The sequence below is a fragment of the Rhinoraja longicauda genome, chromosome 2 (assembly GCF_053455715.1).
Source record: "Rhinoraja longicauda isolate Sanriku21f chromosome 2, sRhiLon1.1, whole genome shotgun sequence".
Classification (NCBI taxonomy): domain Eukaryota; kingdom Metazoa; phylum Chordata; class Chondrichthyes; order Rajiformes; family Arhynchobatidae; genus Rhinoraja; species Rhinoraja longicauda.
The window spans coordinates 2853015-2872058 of NC_135954.1; the positions used below are offsets into that span (position 1 = coordinate 2853015).

The following is a 19044-nucleotide window of genomic DNA, read 5'->3' on the forward strand; positions in this document are numbered from 1 at the left end:
CTCTCTCCCCCTCTCCTCCCCGTGATGATGATGCGGGGTGACGGGCCCGAGGGTCCGGTGTTACCGGGGGGTCCGGTATTACCGGGGTGGCGGCTGTCGGGCCGCCCGTGGCCGGCCGCGGGGTCCCGGGGGCGGCTGCTGATCCTGGCCTGTCTGCCGGCCCTGCTGCTCGGCCTGGAAAGCGGCTCCGCCCCGCTGTTCACCGCCCAGCCCGTCTGTGGGAATGGTAGCCCCCCTGTCAGGGGAACCCCCCCCCTGTCCAGGGAACCCCCCCCTTCTTGGGGAACCCCCGCTCCCCCTGCCTGGGGAACCCCCGCTCCCCCTGCCTGGGGAACCCCTCCTGCCCGGGAACCCCTCCTGCCCCACGGGGAACCCCCCCTGCCCCACGGGGAACCCCCCCTGCCCCACGGGAACCCCCCCCTGCCCCACGGGGAACCCCCCCTGCCCCACGGGCCGCCGCCGCCAACTCCAGCAAGTGCGGGTGTAACCCGCGGGATTTCCATCTCCGCAACGGGCTGGTCCCATAACATCGTCACCCAGGTACGGGGGGGGGGGGGGGGGGGGGGGGAGAGAAGGGGAAAGGGTGGAGAGAGATGATGGGGGGGGGGGGGGGAGGTACAGGAGGATGGGGAGAAGGGATGGAGGGAGGAGAGAAGGAAGAGACGGATAGAGGGGATTGAGGGAGAGGGGTGGTGGAGGGTGGGAAGAATAGCAGATGGGTGGAGGGGTTAGGAGGAGAGGGAGAAGGGGAAAGGGTGGAGGGGAGGAGAGGCAAGGCGATGGAGGGGGTGATAGAGGGGAGGGGATGAGAGGGGATGGGGAGAGAGAGGAGAGGGGATGGAGGGGGTGGGAGAGGGGAGGGGGTGGGAGAGGGGAGGAGACGGGATGGGGGCGAGAGAGGAGAGGGGATGGAGGGGGTGAGAGAGGGGAGGAGAGGGGATGTGGGGAGGAGAGGGGGTGAGAGAGGGGAGGAGAGAGGTGAGAGGTGGTGGAGGGTTTGGTAGGAGGGAAGGGTGGAGGGCGTGCAGCGTGGGTTCACCAGGTTAATTCCCAGAATGGCGGGACTGTCATATGTTGAAAGACTGGAGCGACTGGGCTTGTATGCACTGGAATTTAGAAGGATGAGAGGGGATCTTATCGAAACGTATAAGGTTATTAAGGGGTTGGACACGTTAGAGGCAGGAAACATGTTCCCAATGTTGGGGGAGTCCAGACCAGGGGCCACAGTTTAAGAATAAGGGGTAGGCCATTTAGAACGGAGATGAGGAAAAAAGTTTTTCAGTCAGAGAGTTGTGAATCTGTGGAATTCTCTGCCTCAGAAGGCAGTGGAGGCCAATTCTCTGAATGCATTCAAGAGAGAGCTGGATAGGCTCTTAAGGATAGCGGAGTCAGGGGATATGGGGAGAAGGCAGGAACGGGGTACTGATTGAGAATGATCAGCCTTGATCACATTGAATGGCGGTGCTGGTTCGAAGGGCCGAATGGCCTCCTCCTGCGCCGATTTGTTACCCGACCCACAGAGAGCTTTATGTGTCGTGTGTTTTGTCTCGGGTTTGATGCGTCTGCGTCGGTGCGGAGACGGTTCCTGCGAGTCTTGTCCCCCACCTCCTCCAAATGCGCTGGAGGACAGGGGCCAGTGCAGCCGGAGGTCGGAATGCCAACTTGGCAGATGGATACATTTATTGGCCAAGTATGTGCACGTACAAGGAATGTGCCTTGGTGCTCCACTCACAAATGACAACACAAACATACAGTTAACAATTAAGAATAAAGCATAACCACATCAAAACAATAAGGATACAACATTACGGTCTAAACATGTGGGTGAAAATAAACCAGAACAAAAAAGAGACAACAGACTTTGGTTATTGAGTAGAATTATCACTCGTGGAAAAAAGCTGTTTTGATGTCTGGCTGTGGCTGCTTTGACAGTCCGGAGTCGCCTTCCAGAGGAAGTGCTTCAAAGAGTTTGTGGCCAGGGTGAGAGGGGTCAGAGATGATCTTGCCCGCTCGCTTCCTGGCCAACCTGCAGTGTACAGTTCGTCAATGGGGAAGGTTGCAGCCAACAACCTTCTCAGCTGTGCGAACGATCCGTTGCAGCCTCCGGATGTGGTGCTTGGTGGCTGAGCCAAACCAGACCATGATGGAGGAAGGTGAGGACGGACTCGACGGATGGCAGTGCAGAATTGGACCATCATTGTCTGTGGCAGATTGTGTTTCCTCAGTACATCCTCTGTTGGGCCTTTTTGACTGTGGGGGCTTGTAATGGCGTTGTTACAGTCAGGGTCACCTGTTCACTGAGGAACAACAGCTAACGCTAGCTGGAGTTTAGAAGGCTGAGCGAACCAGCTCATTGAAACTTCCCGAATGGTAAAGCATAGAAACATAGTTGCAGGAGTAGGCCCAAACAGCTGTTCAAGCCAGCACCACTAATCAATATGACTTTGTCATGTGAGGAAAGATTGGAAAGACTTGGCTTGTATTCACTGGAGTTTAGAAGGACGAGAGGGGATCTTATAGAAACGTACAAAATTATAAAAGGACTGGACAAGCTGGATGCAGGAAAAATGTTCCAATGTTGGGGGAGTCCAGAACCAGGGGCCACGCAGTCTAAGAATAAAGGGGAGGCCATTTAAAACTGAGGTGAGGAAAACACTTTTTCACCCAGAGAGTTGTGAATTTGTGGAATTCTCTGCCACAGAGGGCAGTGGAGGCCAATTCACTGGATGAATTTAAAAGAGAGTTAGATAGAGCTCTAGGGGCTAGTGGAATCAGGGGATATGGGGAGAAGGCAGGCACGGGTTACTGATTGTGGATGATCAGCCATGATCACAATGAATGGCGTGCTGTCTCGAAGGGCCAAGTGGCTCCTCCGGCACCTATTTTCTAAGTTTCTCTGGCTGATCATCCAGAATCAGTACCCCATTCCTGCTTTCTCCCCATATCACGTGATTCTGTTAGCCCGAAAAGCTAAAACTAACTCTCTCTTGAATGCATCAGAAAAGGCTTGGATAGAGTGGATGTGGAGAGGATGTTTCCACTGGTGGGAGAGTCTAGGACCAGAGGGCACAGCATCAGAATTAAAGGACGTACCTTTAGGAAGGAGATGAGGAGGAATTTCTTTAGTCAGAGGGTGATGAATCTGTGGAATTCATTACACAGACGGCTGTGGAGGCAAAGTCAGTGGATATTTTTAAGGCAGAGATAGACAGATTCTTGATTGGGTACGGGTGTCAGGGGATATGGGAGAGGGCAGGAGAATGGGGTTAGGAGGGAGAGATAGATCAGCCATGATTGAACGGTGGAGTGGACTTGATGGGCAGAATGGCCTAATTCTGCTCCTATCACTTACGACCTTCTAAAACAGTGAAAAGTACAGCACAAGAAAAAAACAGGCCCTTTCTTGAACATGATACAAAGCTAAACGAACGTCCTCTGAAGATAGACACAAATGCTGGAGTAACTCAGCGGGTCAGGCAGCATCTGTGGAGAACATGGATAGGTGACGTTTCACAGAGTGCTGGAGTAACTCAGCGGGTCAGGCAGCATCTGTGGAGAACATGGATAGGTGACGTTTCACAGAGTGCTGGAGTAACTCAGCAGGTCAGGCAGCATCTGTGGAGAACATGGATAGGTGACGTTTCACAGAGTGCTGGAGTAACTCAGCGGGTCAGGCAGCATCTGTGGAGAACATGGATAGGTGACGTTTCACAGAGTGCTGGAGTAACTCAGCGGGTCAGGCAGCATCTGTGGAGAACATGGATAGTTGATGTTTTGGGTTGAGATCCTTCGTCAGACCTCCCTGCACATGATCCATATCCCTCCACTCCCTGCATCTCCATGTGCCTATGCAAATGTCTCTTAGACACCACTATCGTATCTGCCTCCACCACCACCCCTGGCAGCGCATTCCAGGCACCCACCACCCTCTGTGTGAAATAAAACTTGCATCTCCAAACCTTGCCCCTCTCGCCTTCAACCTCCGTCCTCCAGCGTTTGCTATTTCCACCCTGGCAGGGAGAAGGGTCCTGACTGTCGCAAGTTCACAAGTTATAGGAGTAGAATTAGGCCATTCGGCCCATCGAGTCCACTCCGCCGTTCGTTCACGGCTGACCTCTGCCTCCCAATCCCATTTTCCTGCCTTCTCCCCATAACCGGTCACGGTGGCGCAGCGGTAGAGTTGCCGCCTTACTGCGAATGCAGCGCTGGAGACCCGGGTTCCATCCCGACTGCGGGCGCTGTCTGTACGGAGTTTGTACGTTCTCCCCGTGACCTGCGTGGGTTTTCTCCGAGATCTTCGGTTTCCTCCCACACTCCAAAGACGTACAGGTATGTAGGTTAATTACAATAGACAATAGGTGCAGGAGGAGGCCATTCGGCCCTTCGAGCAGGACCACTATTCAATGTGATCATGGTTGATCATTCTCAATCAGTACCCCGTTCCTGCCTTCTCCCCATACTCCCTGACTCCGCTATCCTTAAGAGCTCTATCTAGCTCTATCTACTAATTGGCTCGGTAAATGTAAAAATTGTCCTAGAGTGTGTAGGATAGTGTTAATGTGCGGGGATCGCTGGTCGGCGTGGGCCGAAAGGGCCTGTTTTCGCGCTGTATCTCTAAACTAAACCAAACCCTTGACACCCGTTCAAATCAAGAATTTGTCTATCTCAGCCTTAAAGATATCCGCTCACTGTCTCCTGTATCTGTTTCGCTGGTACATGAGAGCTAAGAGCTCAATCTAACTGTATTGAAAACATCTAGTGAATTGGCCTCCACTGCCCTTATTGGCCCTTAAGAGCTCTATCTAGCTCTCTCTTGAAAGCATTCAGAGAATTGGCTTCCACTGCCTTCTTTGGCAGAGAATTCACAGATTCCACAGATTAACAACTCTCTGGGTGAAGACGTTTTTCCTCATCTCAGTCCTAAATGGCCTACCCCTTATTCTTAAACTGTGGCTCCTGGTTCTGGACTCCCTCAACATCGGGAACATTTTTCCTGCATCTTGCCGGTCCAATCCCTGAAGGGTTTTTTATGTTTGTATATGAACCCCTCCTTCGTTCTCAGCCTGTCCCTGTAGCTAAAATCCTCCATATCAGGTTCATATTGATTCATTCAAATAATGGAAGATCGTGTATCCTGAATTTGAGTGCAGGCTATGAAATCATTTTTTAAATGATCTCATGAAAGGAATATTTATTCACAAAATGCTGGAGTAACTCAGCAGGTCAGGCAGCATCTCAGGAGAGAAGGAATGGGTGACGTTTCGGGTCGAAAGGAATAGATCGGGTAGATGCACAGTCTCTTGCCCAGAGTAGGGGATCGAGGACCAGAGGACATAGGTTCAAGGTGAAGGGGGAAAGATTTAATAGGAATTTAGAAGGATGAGAGGGGATCTTATTGAAACATATAAGATTATTAAGGGATTGGACACGCTAGAGGCAGGAAACATGTTCCCAATGTTGGGGGAGTCCCGAACTAGGGGTCACAGTTTAAGAATAAGGGGTAGGCCATTTAGAACTGAGATGAGGAAGAACTTTTTGAGTCAGAGAGTTGTGAATCTGTGGAATTCTCTGCCTCAGAAGGCAGTGGGAGGTCAGTTCTCTGAATGCATTCAAGAGAGAGTTAGATAGAGCTCTTAAAGATAGCGGAGTCAGGGGGTATGGGGAGAAGGCAGGAACTGGGTACTGATTGTGGATCCAGAACAAGGGGCCACAGTTTAAGAATAAGGGGTAGGCCATTTAGAACGGAGATGAGGAAGAACTTTTTCAGTCAGAGAGTGGTGAAGGTGTGGAATTCTCTGCCTCAGAAGGCAGTGGATAGAGCTCTTAACGATAGCGTAGTGAGGGGGTATGGGGAGAAGGCAGGAACGGGGGTACTGATTGAGAGTGATCAGCCATGATCGCATTGAATGGCGGTGCTGGCTCGAAGGGCTGAATGGCCTATTCCTGCACCTATTGTCTATTGTCTATTGAATGGCGGTGCTAGCTCAAAGAGCTGAATGGCCTCCTCCTGCACCTATTGTCTATTGAATCTGAGGGGTAACTGTTTCACACAGAGGGTGGTGGATGTATGGAACAAGCTGCCAGAGGAAGTAGTTGAGGTTGGGACTATCCCATCGTTTAAGAAACAGTTAGCTAGGTACATGGATAGGACAGATTTGGAGGGATATGGGCCAAGCGCAGGCAGGTGGGACTAGGGTAGATGGGACATGTTGGCCGGTGTGGGTGAGTTGGGCCGAAGGGCCTGTTTCCACGATGTATCACTCTATGACTCTAAATCCTCGGTGATAATCAGCAAGTTGAATCTTGTGAAATTTCTATAAGTGTGTAGAAAACAAATGCAGATGCTGGTTTACACAGAAGATAGACACAAAAAACCGGAGTAACTCAGCGGGTCAGGCAGCGTCTCTGGAGAGAAGGAATGGGTGACGTTTTGGGTCGAGACCCTTCTTAAGACCTTTCTTCGAGACCCTTCTTCTTCTTCTTCTTCTGAGGAAGGGTCTCAACCTGAAACGTCACCCATTCCTTCTCTCCAGAGATGCTGCCTGACCCGCTGAGTTACTCCAGCATTTTGTATCTGTCCAAATGTCTATAAGTGGTTTGTCTGCTTTTTGTTCCAAGTTTAGAAAGTCCTTGAATGACTGTGATTTATTTTACTGGGACAGTTTCTTCCCTGCTCTTATTCAGTTAGTTAGTTTAGTATATTGTCACGTGTACCGAGGTACAGTGAAAAGCTTTTGTTACGTGCTATCCAGTCGGTGGAAAGACAACACATGATTACAATCGAGCCGTCCACAGTGTCCAGATACAGGATAAAGGGAATAACGTTCAGTGCAAGACTGATTAAAGATAGTTCCGAGGGTCTCCAATGAGGTAGATAGTAGTCCGGGCCTACAGTGTCCGGGCCTACAGTGTCCGGGCCTACAGTGTCCGGGCCTATGCTGTCCGGGCCTACGCTGTCCGGGCCTACGCTGTCCGGGCCTACGCTGTCCGGGCCTACGCTGTCCGGGCCTACGCTGTCCGGGCCCTACGCTGTCCGGGCCTACGCTGTCCGGGCCTACACTGTCCGAGCCTACAGGGTCCAGGCCTACAGCACCCCCCCCCCCCCCCCCCCCCCCCCCCCCAGAATGCTGGAGTAACTCAGCGGATCAGGCACCATCTGTGGAGAACATGGATAGGTGACGTTTCACAGAATGCTGGAGTAACTCAGCGGGTCAGGCAGCATCTCTGGAGAACATGGATAGGTGACGTTTCACAGAGTGCTGGAGTAACTCAGCGGGTTAGGCAGCAACTGTGGAGGGAAATGGACAGACGACATTTCATTTCAGGACCTTTCAACCTGAAAGTTGTCTCTCCAGTCCCTCCACGGATGCTGCCCGACCTACTGACTTCCTCCAGCACCTCTTCCCCTCTGTTATCAGGCTTCTGAACGGCCCTTCCATAAGCTAGGGTACTGTTCGATTCACATCTACCCCATTGCGGACATTGGACTTTGTCTGTGGAACTGATGCGCTACGATGCTGAGAACTATATTCTGTGCCCTGTATCTACCTACTCCTTTGCTCCACCTGTTGTACTTGTTTGACCTGACTGTATTTATGTATTGTGTTACCTGATCTGATAGCATGCAAAACAAAGCTTTGCACATGACAATAATAAACCTAAAGTCTTTGGAGAGTGGGAGGAAACCGGAGCACCCAGAGAAAACAGTGAGAATGTGCAAACTCCATACAGACGGCGCCCGTAGTCAGGATGGAACCCGGGTCTCTGGCGCTGTGAGGCAGCAACTCTACCGCTGCCTTTTAGTCTATACCTAATGCACTATTCCTTTAGTTCCAGATATTGTTGGAGATTGTTCCACCTGATACATTAATCTTTAACTTAATATCTCAAGCCTTGAGCTGTAAATGGTGGGGAGAAGATTTACGAGGATGTTGCCAGGACTAGAGGGTGTGAGCTACAGGGAGAGGTTGAGCAGGCTGGGTCTCTATTCCATGGAGCGCAGGAGGATGAGGGGAGATCTTATAGAGGTGTACAAAATCACGAGAGGAATAGATCGGGTAGATGCACAGAGTCTCTTGCCCAGAGCTAGGGTTGCCAAACATCCCGTGTTAGCTGGGACATCCCGTATTTTGGGCTAAATTTTTTATTTTTATTTTTTTTTAATATTATATTTATTGCTTTTTCAAATAACATACAAAAACATTTAACATAACATAAATTAACATAACATAACAAGGCACATCAACAGCAAAGTCACTTTTAGGCACCTAAAGGAACTTTAAATATAAAGGAAGTAAGGCACGTTTCTGCTATATTACATGATTATATATATATATATATATATATATATATATATATATATACTGCTCCCACCTTTAATAACCTAACCAGACAATAATCACAATGAAAATAAAGACAGTCAGCAGTTTACTACAAGGCCTCAGTAAAATCTTTCCCCTCCAGAAATTCATAAACGAGTTTGTCACATATGGGACTGCCCTTGTCTAGGCCCCGGGGGGCCCGGGAGGCGGTGTAGGCCCGGACAGTGCAGGCCCGGGCAGTGTAGGCATAGCAACCCGCCTCCCGGCCCGGGAGGCCGCCATTGGTTGAGTGGGAGCACGTGGCCGCTGGCTGGGTGAGGTCACGTGAGGCGCGGGGCGGTGACGTCACCTTGTCCCTTATTTGGGAGTGAGATAGTTGGCAACCCCTAGCCAGAGTAGTGGAATCGAGAACTAGAGGACAGGTTTTAGGTGAGAGAGGAAAGATTTAATTGGAACCAGAGGGGCATCTTTCTTACACAAAAGGTGGTAGCTAAATGGAACGAGCTGCCACAGGAGGTAGTTGAGGCAGCTACTATAACAACACTTAAAAGACAGACGGGTACATGGATAGGACAGCTTTGGAGGGATATGGGCCAGAGGTGGCCAGGTGGGACATGTTGGCCGGCGTGGGCAAGTTGGGCCGAAGTGCCTGTTTCTGTGCTGTGTGACTCTATCTGCAGTTTCATGTCTCACACTCATAGTCTTACAGTATGTAAACAGGCCCTTCGGCCCAACTCGCCCACACCAGCCAACGTGTCCCATCGACACTAGTCCCACCTGCCCGCGTTTGGCCCAGACCCCTCCAAACCTGTCCTATCCGTATACCTGTTCAACTGTTTCTTAAACGTTGGGATAGTCTCCTCTGGCAGCTTGTTCCATACACCCACCACCCTCTGTGTGGAAAAGTTACCTCCATGTACCTATCTAAATGTCTTTAAAAAATATTTTCTGGTGTTGTCCTACCCCTGCATTTCCATGCATTTTACACAGATTCAATAGACAATAGGTGCAGGAGTAGGCTATTCGGCCCTTCGAGCCAGCACCACCATTCAATGTGATCGTGGCTGATCATTCTCAATCAGTACCCCGTTCCTGCCTTCTCCCCATATCCCCAGAATCCTTAAGAGCTCTATTCAGCTCTCTCTTGAATGCATTCAGAGAATCGGTCTCCACTGCCCTCTGAGGCAGAGAATTCCACAGATTTACAACTCTCTGACTGAAAATATTTTTCCTCATCTCAGTTCTAAATGGCGTATCCCTTATTCTTAAACTGTAGCCCCTTGTTCTGGACTCCCCCAACATTGGGAACATGTTTCCTGCCTCTAACGTGTCGAACCCCTTAATAATCTTATACGTTTCGATAAGATTCCCTCTCATCCTTCTAAATTCCAGTGTATACAAGCCTAGTCGCTCCAGTCTTTCAACATATGATAGTCCCGCCATTCCGGGAATTAACGTAGTTAACCAGGGCCTGTTCCTAGTGCGCTGCCTCTTGGTGTAGTATTGGGTCCAGTTTGGACTCGGTGGGCCGAAGGGCCTGTTTCTGCGCCGAATCTCTAAAGTGTAAAAACTGCGAGACTTCCTCATTCTTGCAACACAACGTTGCAAGAATTAACCTAGTAAACCTACGCTGCACGCCCTCAATAGCAAGAATATCCTTCCTCAAATTTGGAGACCAAAACTGCACACAGTAACCCAGGTGCGGTCTCACTAGGGCCCTGTACAACTGCAGACAGCGCCCGTAGTCGGGATCGCAGCCGGGTCTCTTTCGCTGTGAGGCAGCAACTCTACCGCTGAGCCACTGCGCACTAGTTTAGTTTGGAGATACAGCGTGGAAACAGGCCCTTCGTCTACACACACTAGGGACAATTCACAATTTTACTGAAGGCAATTAACCTATAAACCTGCACGTTTTTAGAGTGTGGACTGCTGCCCAGTTAGTTGTCCACCGCTCTCTCGGAGGTGAGTGAGACTTGCAGAAATGCACAGGGCGTGGTCGGTAAGTTTGCAGGGACTACTGAAATATGAGGCGCAGCGGTAGAGTTGCTGCCTCACAGCGCCAGAGACTCGGGTTCCATCCCGACCACCACGGGCGCTGTCTGTACGGAGTTTGTACGTTCTCCCCGTGACCTGCGCGGGTTTTCTCCGGGTGCTCCAGTTTCCTCCCACACTCCAAAGACGTGCGGGTTTGTAGATTAATTGGCTTCCGTAAAATGGTAAATTGTCGCTCGTGTGTGTAGGATGAAGCTCGTGTGCGGAGATCGCTGGTCGGCGCGGACTCGGTGGGCCGAAGGGCAGGTGGGACTGGTGTAGATGGGACTCGTTGGCCGATGTGGGCGTGCGGGTGGGTGGGAGTGGGGAAGAGTTGAACACTGCAGTCTGTGGAGTGGGACACAAGGGTGGTAATTCTGTGCAGACCAGCTATTAATTAGCCTCTGGCTCCCATCCCAGGACAAGCCATCTGAACCACTGCCGACTCTCCGCGTTACATTAATGGAGCTTATTTTAGCCCCAGATTCCACACGTCTGTCAGGGGATGCCAATTAAACTGTTTCAAACCTCCGTCTGACCGACCTGTGGTTGGAAGACAGACACAAAATGCTGGAGTAACTCAGCGGGTCAGGCAGCATCTCGGGAGAGAATGAATGGGTGATGTTTCGGGTCGAGACCCTTCTTCAGACTCGGTCTACTTCCCTCCAGAGATGCTGCCTGACCCGCTGAGTTACTCCAGCACTCTGTGAAACGTCACCTATCCATGTTCTCCACAGATGCTGCCTGACCCGCTGAGTTACTCCAGCATTTTGTGTCTACCTTCGATTTAAACCAGCATCTGCAGATTTTTCTCCTAGACCTTTGGTTGGATAAACTGACAATTTAAAAGAGAGTTAAATAGAGCTCTAGGGGCTAGCGGAATCAAGGAATATGGGGAGAAGGCAGGCACGGGTTACTGATTGTGGATAATCAGCCATGATCACAATGAATGGCGGTGCTGGCTCGAAGGGCTGAATGGCCTCCTCCTGCACCTATTTTCTTTATTTCTACATTTCTGTGTTTCTTTGACCAGCAACATGCTTTTAAAAACGCTTGCAAATTGAGCCACGTTTTCACAGACTCATGCTCAGCTCAATGAAACACAGAAAAATAGGTGCAGGAGGAGGCCATTCGGCCCTTCGAGCCAGCACCACCATTCATTGTGATAACGGCTGATCATAGGCTCCGTTTTAGTTTGTGATCACATGTACCGAGGTACAGTGAAAAGCTCTCACTCAGCCAATTTTAGAGGTGAATCGGACAGTGCCCGAGATTAGATTTAGCTCTTGTGGCTAACGGAATAAAGGGATGTGGGGAAAAGGCAGGAACGGGATACTGATTGTGGATTATCAGCCATTATCACATTGAATGGTGGTGCTGGCTCGAAGGGCCGAATGGCCTCCTCCTGCACCTATTGTCTATGTTTCTATGTAATGGATGGGCTGTTCGGAAGCCTGATAACAGAGGGGTACAGAAGCTGTTCCTGAGTCTGGTGGTGTGCACTTTCAATAGACAATAGGTGCAGGAGGAGGCCATTCGGCCCTTCGAGCCAGCACTGCCATTCAATGTGATCATGGCTGATCATTCTCAATCGAGCTTCTGTACCTCCTGCCGGACTGGAGCGGAGAGAAGAAGGAATGACCGGGGTGGGACAAGTCTTTGATTCACTCAGTCTATTGTCACGTGTACCGAGGTACAGTGAAAAGCTTTTGTTGCGTGCTAACCAGTCAGCGGAAAGACAATACGTGATTACAATCGAGTCGTTCGCAGAGTACAGATACTTGACAAGGGAATAACGTTTGGTGCAAGGGAAAGTCCGATCAAGGATAGTCTGGGGGTCACCAAAGAGGTCAATAGTAGTTCAGCACTGCTCTCTGGTTGTAGTAGGATGGTTCAGTTGCCTGATAACAGCTGGGAAGAAACTGTCCCTGAATCTGGAGGTGTGTGTTTTCAAACTTCTGTACCTCTTGCCGATGGGAGAGGGGAGAAGAGGGAGTGGCCGGGGTGAGACTGGTCCTTGATTATGCTGCTGGCCTTGCAGCTGGTCATTTGGAGTATCACTTTAGAGATACAACGCGGAAACAGGCCCTTCAGCCCATCGGGTCCGCGCCGCCCAGCGATCCCCGCACATCAACCCTATCCTACACCCGCTAGGGATAATTTTTACATTTGCCAAGCCAATTAACCTACAAACCTGCACGTCTTTGGAGTGTGGGAGGAAACCGAAGATCTCGGAGAAAACCCACGCAGGTCACGGGGAGAACGTACAAACTCCGTACAGACAGCACCCGTAGTCGGGATTGAACCCGGGTCTCCGGCGCTGCATTCGCTGTAAGGCAGCAACTCTACCGCTGCGCCACCGTGACCGCCCGTGTTGCGAGCAATTTTATGCCCCGTATCTGAGGAAGGATGCGCTAGTTTAGGTTAGAGATACAGCGCGGAAACAGGCCCTGCGGCCCACCGAGTCCATGCCGACCAGCGATCCCCGCACACTAACAAATGAACTACAGTGGTTGATATACTAGTTCAATCCCCAGTTTGCAGATGCCAATTAACCTACAAAACCTGTACGTCTTTGGAACACGGGAGGAAACTGGAGCACCTGTAGAAAACCCACGTGGTCACAGGGAGAACATACAAACTCCGTACAGACAGCACCTGTGGTCAGGATGGAACCCGGGTCTCTGGCGCTGTGAGGCAGCAACTCTACCGCTGCGCCACCGTGCCGCCCAGTACACCTGACAATGAACCAAACTAGATGGAGGCATTAGCGGCCATATCTGCTCGAGTGCTGTCCGATTCACCTCTACCCCATTGCGGACATTGGACTTTGTCTCTGGAACTGATGCGCTACGATGCTGAGAACTATATTCTGCACCCTGTATCTTCGCCTATGCGCTACCTATTGTGGGGCGGTCACGGTGGCGCAGCGGTAGAGTTGCTGCCTTACAGCGAACGCAGCGCCGGAGACCCGGGTTCCATCCCGACTACGGGCGCCGTCTGTACGGAGTTTGTACGTTCTCCCCGTGACCTGCGTGGGTTTTCTCCGAGATCTTCGGTTTCCTCCCACACTCCAAAGACGTACGTGCAGGTTTGTAGGTTAATTGGCTTGGTAAATGTAAAAATCGTCCCGAGTGGGTGTAGGATAGTGTTAGTGTGCGGGGATCGCTGGGCGGCGCGGACCCGGTGGGCCGACAGGGCCTGTTTCCGCGCTGTATCTCTAAACTAAACTAAACTACTATACTTGAGTTGAAGGCAGACACAAAATGCTGGAGTACCTCAGCGGCTCAGGCAGCATCTCGGGAGAGAAGGAATGGGTGACGTTTCGGGTCGAGACCCTTCTTCAGACCCAAAACATCACCCATTGAGTTTGAAGAACGGTCTCGACCCGAAACGTCACCCATTCCTTCTCTCCAGAGATGCTGCCTGACCCACATTGTCGTGGGGTAAATGAAAATGTTGGCGATCTGCTACGACTTTGACAGTCGCCGGCAGTCGCCAAAAAACATGGATAAGTGACGTTCAGTTACTCCAGCACTCTGTGAAACGTCACCTATCCATGTTCTCCACAGATGCTGCCTGACCCGCTGAGTTACTCCAGGAGTTCATGTCTACCTTCGAATTTAACCAGCGTCTGCTGTTTTTTTCCCCACACACTTGCGTTTGACTTGATTGTATTTACGTATGGCGATATCTGTTTGGACAGCGTGCACAGCAAAGCGTTTAACTGTTGATCGGTACACGTGACAATAATAAATCTGAACAGCAGGTCACCCCTCACCCAGTACCTAATGCCCTGCCCACAGTTGTGAACTTTGGGATGTTTGTGGTTTAGGCGCGGTGAGCTAATATGCAAATTCAAAGCAATTTCTGGAAAATGCACACCCCTCACCAACATCAAAGATATTACAGAGGTATATAAAATCACCAGAGGAAGAGAGGACACGCTAGAGGCAGGAAACATGTTCCCAATATTGGGGGGTCCAGAACCAGGGGCCACACAGTTTAAGAATAAGGGGTAGGCCATTTAGAGCCGAGATGAGGATAAACTTTTTTCACTCAGAGAGTTGTAAATCTGTGGAATTCTCTGCCTCAGAAGGCAGTGGAGGCCAATTCTCTGGATGCTTTCAAGAGAGAGCTAGATAGAGCTCTTAAAGATAGCGGAGTCAGGGGGTATGGGGAGAAGGCAGGAACAGGGTACTGATTGTGGATGATCAGCCATGATCACATTGAATGGTGGTGCTGGCTCGAAGGGCCGAATGGCCTCCTCCTGCACCTGTTGTCTATTGAATAGATCTCGTAAATGTTGTCAAGCTGGAATGACTACAGAAAAGATTTACAAGGATGTTGCCAGGACCAGAGGGTGTGAGCTACAGGGAGAGGTTGAGCAGGCTGGGTCTCTATTCCATGGAGCGCAGGAGGATGAGGGGAGATCTTATAAAGGGGTACAAAATCATGAGAGGAATGGATCGGGTAGATGCACAGAGTCTCTTGCCCAGAGTGGGGGAATCGAGGGCCAGAGGACATAGGATTAATGTGAGGTGGGGGGGGGGGGGGAGATTTAATAGGAATCTGAGGGGTAACTTTTTCACAGAGGGAAATGATGCTAATGATGTTCTTGTTCGTCTCCTGCAGTGGAACCTGGTTTGCGATGCATCTTGGAAAGTCCACATCGCCAAGTTTTCGCTGCTGGTTGGGCTGATCATCGGTTACCTCGTCAACGGATGTCTGGCCGATTGGTAAGTGCCGTGTTTTTGTGATGGCCAATCTGTGCCAGAAGCCTTTTGTCCACCCTAGAATCAGGAGATGTTGAATCAGTATGGATAGAAATGAGAAATTGTAAGGGTAAAAGGACCCTAATGGGAGTTATCTATAGGCCCCCAAACAGTAGCCTCGACATAGGGTGCAAGTTGAATCAGGAGATAAAATTGGCGTGTCAAAAATGTAATGCTACGGTGGTTATGGGAGATTTCAACATGCAGGTAGACTGGGAAAATCAGGTTGGAAATGGACCCCAGGAAAGAGAGTTTGTAGAGTGCCTTCGAGATGGATTCTTAGAACAGCTTGTACTGGAGCCTACCAGGGAGAAGGCAATTCTGGATTTAGTGTTGTGTAATGATCCTGATCTGATAAGGGGACTAGAGGTAGAGCCATTAGGAGGCAGTGATCACAACATGATAAGTTTTACTCTGCAAATGGAAAGGCAGAAGGGAAAATCGGAAGTGTCAGTATTACAGTATAGCAAAGGGGATTACAGAGGCATGAGGCGGGAGCTGGCCAAAATTGACTGGAAGGAGGCCCTAGCAGGGAAGACGGTAGAACAGCAATGGCAGGTATTCCTGGGAATAATGCAGAGGTTGCAGGATCAATTTATTCCAAAGAGGTGGAAAGACTCTAAGGGGAGTAAGAGACACCTGTGGCTGACGAGGGAAGTCAGGGACAGCATAAAAATTAAGGAGAGGAAGTATAACATAGCAAAGAAGAGTGGGAAGACAGAGGATTGGGACTCTTTTAAAGAGCAACAAAAGTTAACTAAAAAGGCAATACGGGGAGAAAAGATGAGGTACGAGGGTAAACTAGCCAATAATATAAAGGAGGATAGCAAAAGTTTTTTTAGGTACGTGAAGAGGAAAAAAATAGTCAAGGCAAATGTGGGTCCCTTGAAGACAGAAGCAGGGGAATTTATTATGGGGAACAAAGAAATGGCAGGCGAGTTAAACCGTTACTTTGGATCTGTCTTCACTGAGGAAGATACACACAATCTCCCAAATGTTCTAGGGGCCGGAGAACCTAGGGTGATGGAGGAACTGAAGGAAATCCACATTAGGCAGGAAATGGTTTTGGGTAGACTGATGGGACTGAAGGCTGATAAATCCCCAGGGCCTGATGGTCTGCATCCCAGGGTACTTAAGGAGGTGGCTCTAGAAATAGTGGAAGCATTGGAGATCATTTTTCAATGTTCTATAGATTCAGGATCAGTTCCTGTGGATTGGAGGATAGCAAATGTTATCCCACTTTTTAAGAAAGGAGGGAGAGAGAAAACGGGTAATTATAGATCAGTTAGTCTGACATCAGTGGTGGGGAAGATGCTGGAGTCAATTATAAAAGACGAAATTGCTGAGCATTTGGATAGCAGTAACAGGATCATTCCGAGTCAGCATGGATTTACGAAGGGGAAATCATGCTTGACAAATCTACTGGAATTTTTTGAGGATGTAACTAGGAAAATTGACAGGGGAGAGTCAGTGGATGTGGTGTACCTCGACTTTCAGAAAGCCTTCGACAAGGTCCCACATAGGAGATTAGTGGGCAAAATTAGGGCACATGGTATTGGGGGTAGGGTACTGACATGGATAGAAAATTGGTTGACAGACAGAAAGCAAAGAGTGGGGATAAATGGGTCCCTTTCGGAATGGCAGGCAGTGACCAGTGGGGTACCGCAAGGTTCGGTGCTGGGACCCCAGCTATTTACGATATACATTAATGACTTAGACGAAGGGATTAAAAGTACCATTAGCAAATTTGGAGATGATACTAAGCTGGGGGGTAGTGTGAATTGTGAGGAAGATGCAATAAGGCTGCAGGATGACTTGGACAGGTTGTGTGAGTGGGCGGATACATGGCAGATGCAGTTTAATGTAGATAAGTGTGAGGTTATTCACTTTGGAAGTAAGAATAGAAAGGCAGATTATTATCTGAATGGTGTCAAGTTAGGAGGAGGGGGAGTTCAACGAGATCTGGGTGTCCTAGTGCATCAGTCAATGAAAGGAAGCATGCAGGTACAGCAGGCAGTGAAGAAAGCCAATGGAATGTTGGCCTTCATAACAAGAGGAGTTGAGTATAGGAGCAAAGAGGTCCTTCTACAGTTGTACCGGGCCCTGGTGAGACCGCACCTGGAGTACTGTGTGCAGTTTTGGTCTCCAAATTTGAGGAAGGATATTCTTGCTATGGAGGGCGTGCAGCGTAGGTTCACTAGGTTAATTCCCGGAATGGTGGGACTGTCGTATGTTGAAAGGCTGGAGCGATTGGGCTTGTATACACTGGAATTTAGAAGGATGAGGGGGGATCTTATTGAAACATATAAGATAATTAGGGGATTGGACACATTAGAGGCAGGAAACATGTTCCCAATGTTGGGGGAGTCCAGAACAAGGGGCCACAGTTTAAGAATAAGGGGTAGGCCATTTAGAACGGAGATGAGGAAGAACTTTTTCAGTCAGAGAGTGGTGAAGGTGTGGAATTCTCTGCCTCAGAAGGCAGTGGAGGCCAGTTCGTTGGATGCTTTCAAGAGAGAGCTGGATAGAGCTCTTAAGGATAGCGGAGTGAGGGGGTATGGGGAGAAGGCAGGAACGGGGTACTGATTGAGAGTGATCAGCCATGATCGCATTGAATGGCGGTGCTGGCTCGAAGGGCTGAATGGCCTCCTCCTGCACCTATTGTCTATTGTCTATCTCCCTGAGACCTCACAGTGATGTCCTAGAATAGAGCATTTGTGTATGGTTTACCGCACTTGGGTGAGAGTGTTTAATTGTCCCCATCATCGGCAGTCAATACACAATAGGTGCAGGAGTAGGCCATTCGGCCCTTCGAGCCTGCACCGCCATTCAATATGATCATGGCTGATCATCCAACTCAGTATCCCGTACCTGCCTTCTCTCCATACCCCCCTGATCCCTTTAGCCACAAGGGCCACATCTAACTCCCCCTTAAATATAGCCAATGAACTGGCCTCAACTACCTTCTGTGGCAGAGAATTCCACAGATTCACCACTCTCTGTGTGGAAAAAAAAACGTTCTCATCTCGGTCCTAAAAGACCTCCCCCTTATCCTTAAACTGTGACCCCTTGTTCTGGACTTCCCCAACATCGGGAACAATCTTCCTGCATCTAGCCTGTCCAACCCCTTAAGAATTTTGTACGTTTCTATAAGATCCCCCTTCAATCTTCTAAATTCCAGCGAGTACAAGCCGAGTCTATCCAGTCTTTCTTCATATGAAAGTCCTGCCATCCCAGGAATCAATCTGGTGAACCTTCTCTGTTCTCCCTCTATGGCAAGAATGTCTTTCCTCAGATTAGGAGACCAAAGCTGTACGCCAAAACACCACGAAGCGAGTGTGACTGTCCTCTCCATACGGTGGGACTCCTGTGCGTGACTTTGTTTAACGTTGGGAGACTGGTGCACAGACAGCCACCACACGGTCCTTGACAGATCTGGGTCAGGATCCAGTGGCGTGGAGTCCAAGACGACCGGGGACCCTTTTCTGTCGCAGCCTTCATCCATCCGCCTTCCCAGCCGTTGTGACGCTCCACTAAAGTCGGCCGCCATCCTCCCTCCCTCCGCCTGTTCCACCGTTGAGGTCTTGGTTGGATCGCTCTTTGTCAGGGACCTCCCTCCCCCTCGACCTTACCGCCATGGGTGACCCTACCAGGAGCGTAGCTCCAGACGGCATCGCTCTCAGGATCTCAGGACCACACGAGCTTCTCCACCACGACACGGTGACAATCCACAGAGGAGGGTTTAATTGTCATAGCTAGTAGAAACACGGAAAAACAGGTGCAGGAGGAAGACATTCGGCCCTTCGAGCCAGCACCGCCATTCAATGTGAGCATGGCTGATCATCTAAAATCAGTACCCCGTTCCTGCTTTTCCCCCCATATCCCTTGATTCCTTGAGCCCTGAGAGCTAACTCTAA

General features: G+C 50.1%; 1 protein-coding gene across 1 annotated transcript in view; it reads left to right on the plus strand.

Annotated features, from left to right (window-relative positions):
- Positions 1–27: 27 nt before the first annotated feature.
- LOC144611003 (solute carrier family 22 member 23-like) overlaps positions 28–19044 on the plus strand; it is a 71250-nt gene continuing 52233 nt past the window's right edge. The window contains exons 1-2 of the mRNA XM_078430098.1: positions 28–540; positions 14988–15091. Of these exons, the coding sequence (XP_078286224.1) occupies positions 28–540; positions 14988–15091 (617 nt within the window). The remainder of the gene's footprint in view (positions 541–14987; positions 15092–19044) is intronic.